The sequence below is a fragment of the Pyxicephalus adspersus genome, chromosome 6, assembly GCF_032062135.1.
Source record: "Pyxicephalus adspersus chromosome 6, UCB_Pads_2.0, whole genome shotgun sequence".
In the NCBI taxonomy this organism is placed as follows: domain Eukaryota; kingdom Metazoa; phylum Chordata; class Amphibia; order Anura; family Pyxicephalidae; genus Pyxicephalus; species Pyxicephalus adspersus.
Window position 1 is genome coordinate 6,464,469 of NC_092863.1, and position 9,187 is coordinate 6,473,655.

General features: G+C 40.2%; 1 protein-coding gene across 1 annotated transcript in view; it reads left to right on the forward strand.

Annotated features, from left to right (window-relative positions):
* Nucleotides 1–1,253: 1,253 nt before the first annotated feature.
* Nucleotides 1,254–9,187, forward strand: part of RTEL1 (regulator of telomere elongation helicase 1) — a gene marked incomplete at its 5' end in the record, with an annotated part of 63,409 nt that continues 55,475 nt past the window's right edge. Inside the window, 5 exon segments of the mRNA XM_072413659.1 lie at nt 1,254–1,452; nt 2,912–3,005; nt 6,302–6,383; nt 7,292–7,352; nt 7,565–7,640. Of these exon segments, the coding sequence (XP_072269760.1) occupies nt 1,254–1,452; nt 2,912–3,005; nt 6,302–6,383; nt 7,292–7,352; nt 7,565–7,640 (512 nt within the window).

Below are 9,187 nucleotides of genomic sequence, written 5' to 3' on the forward strand. Positions count from 1 at the left end.
TGTCACCTGAGGGAGGAGCCTGTACTGTGTATGAGGTGTCTCAGGGGGAGGAGCCTGTACAGTGTATGAAGTGTCAGAGGAGGAGGGGTCAGTCTGTGTGAGGGTCTGAGGAGGAGGAGCCTGTACAGTGTATGAATGGCAGGAACCTGCAGGTCAGAAATAGCAGGTCAGAGGAGGTGGAGCCTGGCTGTGTTTAGTGGGTCAGAGGGGGAGGAGACTGTATAGACTCTATACAGTCTCCTCCCCCTCTGACCCTCTGACACAGTACGGGCTCCTCCCCCTGTGACACCTTATACACAGTACAGGCTCCTCCCCCTGTGACAGCTTAGGTATACACAGTAAACTTTTCGCAAAGGAGGGCCAGATTTGGTGAGGTGAAAATGTGTGGGGGACGACCACCAACCAGGGTTAGTGTGGGAGGATCTCGCTGGGGTTATGCACCAGCCAGAGCGCGGACCACGTCCCCCGTACAGATCCCTGGCCCAGGGAAGTGGGTGGGTTGTGTCTCTGGAGTTAGCAGGTCCTGCCATCATGATGTCACTAAAGGGGAGGTTTCTTCCCCTTTAAGTGACACCTGGCTTCCCGAGCATACACGTTCCGGAACTGGCAAATTTAGTTGTCTGCCCATCCAAAAAGCCTGGCCACCACTGGTATAGAGGGTCAGAGGGGGAGGAGCTTGAACTGTGTATACAGGTAGTCCCCGGGTCACTTACGAGACAGGGACTGTAGGTTTGTTCTAAAGTTGAATTTGTAGGTAATGTAAGTTGGAACAGGTACAATATTTTAATAAATGCAAATAGGACAAATGTTTGTCTCAACATATTATTAGGCAGCATGGTGTCAGTTACTGTATAAAATCCTCACTGTGAGTTAATCACAGACAAAGCAAGAAAAAAACTTTATGGAGCCAAGACATGCATTAACTTCTGGAGCAAGCTGTGCTTTGATATGCAAAAAGAAACAACTGCAGAGTTTGTTTTTAAAGAGTTACAAGAGGCTGCAGAAGAACTCAGTCTTTGGGATCCCCCACAACCTCAGCTGTGTTTAGCAAAAGATTTCTTCTGCAAGTCATGCAAACTGCCCCCTCCCCCACCAAGCCTCAGTCCTGCACACTAGCAAGCAGATCTGAACGACTTCAAGGGTTCCTCCATGTGAAGCTAGAGAAAGTCTGCTCTAATCTATTTATTAGGTCTATTTTGCTTATTACACTACAACAACTTTTCATATACTCACACCTTTTTTTTTTCTTCCAGGGTGTTAATGGCGTTTTGGAAAGTCCTACGGGCACAGGAAAAACGCTGTGTCTGCTATGTGCCACATTGGCATGGCGTCAGAATTTCAAGGATGGTATTACAGCGCATAAGATTAAAGAGCGCATGAATGGTGGAGAAATGTTCCCAGGCCGCCCGACTTCAGACTGGGGGAGCGGAGAGGCAAACGCACAGGGCTCAGGTATAAACTTGGTCTGCTCTTTCTATGGGTAAGCAACCAATGAATGTTTGTCAGGCACAAGGTATCTGTAGGTCCTTTTTGTTAAAGTGAACAGGAACAGGCTGGAGCCTATGTCAGGAAATATTTTGGTGAGCTTTGATGATTGGCAATCACTGAGGAAAGGTTTTCAGCTGCGGGTTTATTTTGTGAACGTCAGGGGGCACAAAAACTTGTGTACCAACTTGCACTGCATAACAATAAAAATTTCCTTTGGAATTACAGAGTAGGTGTGCAACATTCTTTGGAAATTTACATTTGCAGTTGGCAATATTCTATGACTGCTTGATGCCAGAGCAGATTTAAGAAACTTAAGTTTTTAGGACACCATGGGCTTTATTTATAAATAATTCCTCCTGTCAATTCCCCTGAAATTCACTGACAGATGTTCATGCCTCTGGCATTCTCGCGAATGTTTCCTCAAAGTCCTGATGGGTTTGTGAAATGTCGTTGAAATTTCGCAAAACCATCGGAAATCACTATAGGAGGATTATCACGGCTGCATTCATAAATACAGCCGTGATAATCCTTCTGTCAGTGAGCCATCCCCAGTCACTACAGGCACTACAGGTCAGAATGAGGGCAAGCCCTCATTCTAACCTGTAGTGCCCGGGGATCTCTCACTGAGAGGAGGATTATTGCGGCTGCATTCATAAATGCAGCCGCGATACTCCTCTCAGAGTTAGGAATCATGCAGCTTGCGTTTATGAATGAACGCGGCCGTGGGAAAAATCCTCTGATTTTTCCCACGCTGCCTTCATTCATGAGCAGCCAGCAAAACTCACACTGTGTTTCCTGGATAGAGAAACACTACCCAGGAACACATAGTACAGGACTGCAACAGCAATCAATATAGCAGAGCTGCTCTTGCCGCCCTGTAGTATGTGTTCCTGGATAGAGAACTCCTGTGATCTTGGATAGAGAAACTCTATCCAAAAACACATACAACTCGTAAAGGGCTTCAAGAACAAGCAGGAGCGGAGCTGACAGCTCCACTCCCCTGATTGGTCTTGCAGGACCAAAAAATTCAGTCTCCCCGGCCAAATTTACAAAGGCCGTTCTTGCCTACATGTTTGGTAAGCGAGAACGCCCCAATTCGCCACAAGACCGAATTGAAAAAATTGTCTCGCACATCCCTAATGTTCATATTTGTCTCTACATGTCTCCTATTAAAACAATGACTTGTTCTGTCACCTAGTGGCCAGTTGTTAAAAGTGCACAGCTGTCACAATAGGAAATGAACAGGGAAAAAAAATAATTTATGATTATTTATATTAAAATAATTTAATTTATGAGCAAATTGAAAGTGAAATAATTTATAAATAGAGCTCCATATGTAGCTCATGCAACAGGCTTTGTGTTTGTGTATGTATGTAGAATATTTTTGTAACGTATCTTTTTTTCAAATTCTTTTTAAATACAGCCTATTACAGTGATATTCCCAAGATTATCTATGCTTCAAGGACGCACTCCCAGCTGACACAAGTCGTCAGTGAACTTAAGCAAACCATGTACAGGTAATTTTTTCTTCTTCTTCTTTTCTTCTTTTAAGTATACCTTAAAAAAGTGGAAAAGAAAACGCTAAACAACCCTTTAGATACGCAGACACGTCTTCTCCTTCTTTCATTTTCTTTAACCCATGTCATTCCTACAATGCTGCACTGCATATTGAGTGCTTGCTTTTTCAATCAGCCTTTTTTTTTTGCAGTCAACAGTGAAAACAATGTACAAATTCAATATACAGATTGGTGAGGAAAAAAAACAAAAAGAAAAGAAAAATCAAATACAACCAATTAGAGGTGTAAAGGGAATTAAAGCGAAAGTAAACCCAAAACAAAAAAATCACACTTACCTTTAATCCCGCAGATCAGTCTATCCGTCGAGAGGTTTCTTTCATTGGGTTCTGCTTCGTCCCAGGATCTGACTTTGCCCTGGGGCAGGGGGAGTGCCAAGCACGACATCGTCTCCTCTCTTCTTCCACCTAGACGTAGAGTGGGAAAAACTTGCCGATCTCACTGTGCATGTGTGAGATTGGCCAATTTTTTCCTTTAATGACCGGGCTTCTTTTGTGCATGCCCAGCAGAAGGAGCAACCAAGAGCCTTCTGGGATGCGTGACGTAGGTATCCCAGGAGGCTCTGCACTCCCATTCATTCTTGATCGCCTAGGCCAGGGGCCGGCAAACTCTGGCCTTTAGGCCAGATACGGCCTAGCTGGTAGTTCGTTCCGGCCGAACGCTTCCTGGCCAATCCGGCCTAATGCCGGCTGATCAGCCAGGGGGAGTTAGGAAGTAGCGCAGCTGGAGCTCCAGAGCCACCCCCTTGCAGTTGCTTCCCTATTTACGCAAAGTAAAAATTCTGAGTTTAGGTACCCTTTAACGATACAAACATTGAAAAAGAGTAACACTTTTCATATGTTAATATTAAGCTAAACAAACAGATATCCACTGAGATTTGTAAAAAGAAAACAATAGATTTTTTACTAGTTCTGTGGGGGATTACCTTCTAGCTCTCTGTATGAATACCAAAATAAGTAGTGGAAACAATTATATACCCGTAACTCAGCACTTTTAAATACAGCAGTTTCAACGAAAAGCTGAAGATTCCAGGTTAAACATGCAGACCTTGATTCATCAAATTAAAATGGTGTTAAGGGCTTTGTAAACAGTGCTTCAGGCATGCTAAAATAATATATTATGATCTAAAGTGCCACCTAAGCATTCATTAAACCAAAGTACTAAAGTGTCACTTGAAGCTAAATGAATTGAATGACATTGTGCTTTGTAAATGAAGTAAATACACTAAACCTACTAATAATGGCTGATTAATATTTTCTGCAAGAAATAGTTTAAAATGCAGAATGTGATTAAGGGATATAAAGAACAACAATGGCTGTAATAATACTTTTATAAATGATAATAAAAAGTTAAGGATATGTGTTCAAATATAAGAGAATGATGTACTGGTTTAAAGTAGAGTTTAATACAAAAAGCAAGGATTTACTATCTCATAAAGTAAATGTTAGTTCCCTATTAATACATAGCTGTGTATCTGCAGTGGGAAATCATCTAAGACACTGCTGCCCTTGACTACTTGTCCATGAAGATTTGCTGTTGGCAATATTGTTCTGCTCATAGTTCACCCTGCTAGTAAGGAAGCTGTACCCAAAGGCCAGTGCAAAGATAGGTTTCATGCTGCCTGTCGGCCATCTCATCATGCATGTCTGACCGATTCCTGAAACTCAACCTGGATAAAACAGAACTCATCATCATCCCCCCCTCAAATTTCAAATCCCCCCTGACATATATCTAACTGTTAACAACAGTGTTATTCGGCCCTCCCCTCAGGCACGTTGCCTTGGTGTCACCTTTGACTCGGCCCTCTCATTTACCCCCCATATTCAGAACATTTCCAGGTCCTGTCACTTTCACCTATGCAACATCTCCAAAATCCGCCCCTACCTGTCCCCTGAGACCACCAAACTCCTTGTACATGCTCTTATCATTTCTCGTCTGGACTACTGTAACATCCTTCTCGTTGGTATTCCACTAACCCGACTCTCTCCTCTACAATCTATTATGAATGCTGCAGCCAGACTCATCCATCCTTCCCTCCACTCCTCTTCCGCTGCATCTCTTTGTAGTTCTCTCCATCGGCTTCCATTTCACCTTAGAATCAAATTTAAGCTCCTGTGCTTTGCCTTCAAATCCCTACACAGTTATTGTCCCACTTACATCTCTGACATGGTTAAAAAATACTCCCCCTGCCGCTCTCTCCGCTCCTCCAATGACCTACTAATGACTTCCTCACTCATAACCTCATCACACGCACGGTTACAAAACTTCTCTAGAGCTGCTCCAACTCTCTGGAATGGTCTTCCTCGTCCTATTCGGCTTGCTCCTACTTTCTGCTTATTTAAAAGAGCGCTCAAAACCCATTTTTTCAAACTTGCCTACCCGTCTTCTTCTGTCAATTGAAACCATCACTACTTCCCACCACTACATATCTCCCATCCTATTGTGTGTGAAATTCCCCCACCTACTAGATTGTAAGCTCTTCGGGGCAGGGTCCTCTCTTCCTGTATCACTGTCTGTATTAGTCTGTCATTTGCAATCCCTATTTAATGTACAGCGCTGCGTAATATTTTGGCGCTATATAAATCCTGTATAATAATAATAATAATAATAAAAGATATCCCTACTTCATAACCATTCTGGTGATCTGTGCTTACATTAGCTCTTCTGCTTCTTCTAAATTATTCCCCTCATATTCTACAGTTATCAGTCATTAGGGGAGGCAGCTCTGACATGAGGAAGTAATGTTTTGTATCTGCCATGCAGGCTGCCTTCATACAGAAAATATTTTATTATTAATAATAATAAAAAAACAGAATTTCTATAGCGCCAACATATTATGTAGCGCTGTACATTAAATAGGGGTTGCTGAACAAAGCATTTTAAATCAGTAATAGGGAATAAATACGCTGTGGGGTCAATACTAGTCAATACTGGTAGCTTTTCTCTCTGCTTCCTCTTAGCTTTTGGAGTACTGATCTATAATATTAAGTTCTGTGTTGCAATTTCTTTGTAAGTTATTTTTTTTTAAAGTACTATTTTGCTTGCTTGTCACGTTTTTATGTTGCATTATAACTAGATGGTATTTGTGAAGGACTAACATTCTGTGTCTGGCAACTAATTATTTTCTAAGCAGCATATACAGAAATATTGGAAGTAAAAGTAACAACAGAATAACAATGAGAAACTCTGCATTTGTATTAAATCATCCCCGACGTGTTTTTTTTTTTTTTTTCTTTCAGACCTAAAGTCAGTGTCCTGGGCTCAAGGGAGCAGCTTTGTATACACCCTGATGTGAAGAAGCAAGAGAATAATCATGTTAAGGTGAGGAGGTCATTGTCTCATCCCACAGCAGACAGAACAGCTTTCATGTATAGTTAAATGCATATTATTCTTTGTTTAGATGTATGTATGTTTTAGAATGCTGCACCACGTTTGTTTGGTAGCAAAATAAAGTTTATCATTTCCAGTGCCTGTCTGAGAGTGCCTATGGGCAACTTAAGTTCAGTATTTCAAAACTGCAAGAAGACAGGATTTTTATTGCAGAAAGCCATGGGCAACATCCCTTCTTCAACAAGACATACCTAGTACTTGCCGGTTACATTAAATATTGGTTGCAAATGACAGACGAATACAGACAGTGACACAGGAGGAGAGGACCCTGCCCAGAAGAGCTTACAATCTATTTTTTATATATTTATTAATAGGTGAAGTGATTATTAACTATTTGGTTACAATGTCACCTGTATATGGGTGAGATTTATTAGGCAGCTCGTAATAGTAAGTTCTGACAGGTGATGATTTGGAAGCAGGAAAAATGGGAAAATGTAGGGATCCCAAAGACTAGGTCCAAACTCTAATGAACCGCAAGGGGCATTGAGTGACTTAAATTGGCACGGATCCACTGCAAACCTAGGTGCTAGTTTACAGCATATTTGCAACTCAAGAACTGGAACCCTGGATAGCCAGCTGAGATAGTATTTCGTAGACCAATACCAGATAAGCCTCTCCGAGACAATATAGATTTGTTACTTAAACCACATATGTGATTATGTTGTCAGAGGCAGGTTTTTTGGTATAGAAGTTTTACTTTTAATTAGCAAATGTGGATAAGGAAAGGGAGGGTTGCAATCCTATTGTAAACCTGTCTGTCCAAGGTTGTAAGAGGCCAAAACTGTCACACATTTAATTTTTGGTAAGTTACAACATACCATAATCCTTTGTCTTTTCAGGTCCATATGTGCCGTTCCAAAGTGTCCAACAGATCCTGTCACTTTTTCAACAATGTGGATGGTGAGTGTTTATATATGTGATTATAGGAAAAGAAGCTGTGACAAGTAAGGACTGTGTCTATTTTTTGCATCAAAAGCAGAATCATTTTTAGGATGAAAAATGTTTTAGAAAACAAGTAAGGGGTGAAGACAGAAGTCTGGAAACTTAAGACATGTGCCACATTTCTATACTGTGAGTAAATGGTTATAAACGTTTGCATTTTCTTGTCCCAGAGAAAAGCACAGAGAAGGATCTGACCACTCAAATATTGGATATTGAGGATCTGGTGAAGAATGGCACCAAGCACAGGTACTGCTGTAACATCACTGTCTTGTCCTCTTATACCTGGAGCTGTGGAGTCGGTAGATAAATCCTTCGACTCTGACTCCTCTGTTTTTACAGGGTTTTTCATTTTCTCTTCACACTTTTGCAACCAAACCTCACAAAAAATTTAGACCTCGTAATTATTCATAAATTAATAAATTTATTATAAAATTTAAAAAAAAATTTAATATTTTTACCATAACTTTTTTTCTGAAGAAACAATAATAACATTATATGAAAATCAATTTATGATTTGTCAATTAATGTTTTTTACTTTATATAATTTTAAAATTAAATTTCTTTATTTCAGGGATTTATACTAAGTTTTAAGATAAAAATAATATTCATCTATTTATCTTCAAAGTTATTAGCTTTATATTTAGTATTGCACTTACCCTTAAGTAAAACAGAATGTCAAAGAGTGTTGGACAGTTATCTGAATTAAAGTGATGCCTCCCAGTTAGCAATGGTTTTGGGTTTTAATTGTACAACCATAACCAAAATTATGGAAAACTATGAATCTTCCGGTAGAAAAATTACAAGAGGAGGTCTGAGAAATTCAAAGTTGGATGAAGCCTGAAAGGAGGAGTTACGCAAGTTAATGTCCGAAGATTGCGGAATAACCCTCAGGGAATAGAAGGATCAAATATTTGCCAAATTTGGAATTAATGTATTTATTTCAACAATAGCTAGATGCATTGATAAATTCCAATGGATTTTCAAAAGAACGTCTTTAATTCCTGCAAAGGGGCAATGATTCCCACTCTCTCAAGAAAGGCTTAGCTATGCTAACAAAATCCTTGATCTCATTGCTAAGAAAGATGGAAAAAACATCTACTTTCTTGATTAAGTAAGGTTTTAACATCGCAATGAGAACCAAAAGGGGAAAATCTCTTATTGGGCAAAGGGCTGTGCATGTTGTGGCTGGAGTGCGTTCCAGAAATTTTGGAACAGAAATCTAGAAATCAGTGTAACGCTCAGGTGGTTAAGTAAAACAGAATGTCAAAGAGTGTTGGACAGTTATCTGAATAGAAGTGATGCCTCCCAGTTAGCAATGGTTTTGGGTTCTAATTGTACAACCATAACCAAAATTATTAAGACCTATGAATCTACCGGTAGAAAAATTACAAGAGGAGGTCTGAGAAATTCAAAGTTGGATGAAGCCTGAAAGGAGGAGTTAGGCAAGTTAATGTCCGAAGATTGCGGAATAAGCCTCAGGGAAATGAAGGATCAAATATTTGCCAAATTTGGAATTAATGTATTTATTTCAACAATAGATAGATGCATTGATAAATTCCAATGGATTTTCAAAAGAACGCCCTTAATTCCTGCAAAGGAGCAATGATTCCCACTCTCTCAAGAAAGGCTTAGCTATGCTAACAAAATCCTTGATCTCATTGCTAAGAAAGATGGAAAAAAACATCTACTTTCTTGATGAAGTAAGGTTTTAACATCGCAATGAGAACCAAAAGGGGAAAATCTCTTATTGGGCAAAGGGCTGTGCATGTTGTGGCTGGAGTGCGTTCCAGAAA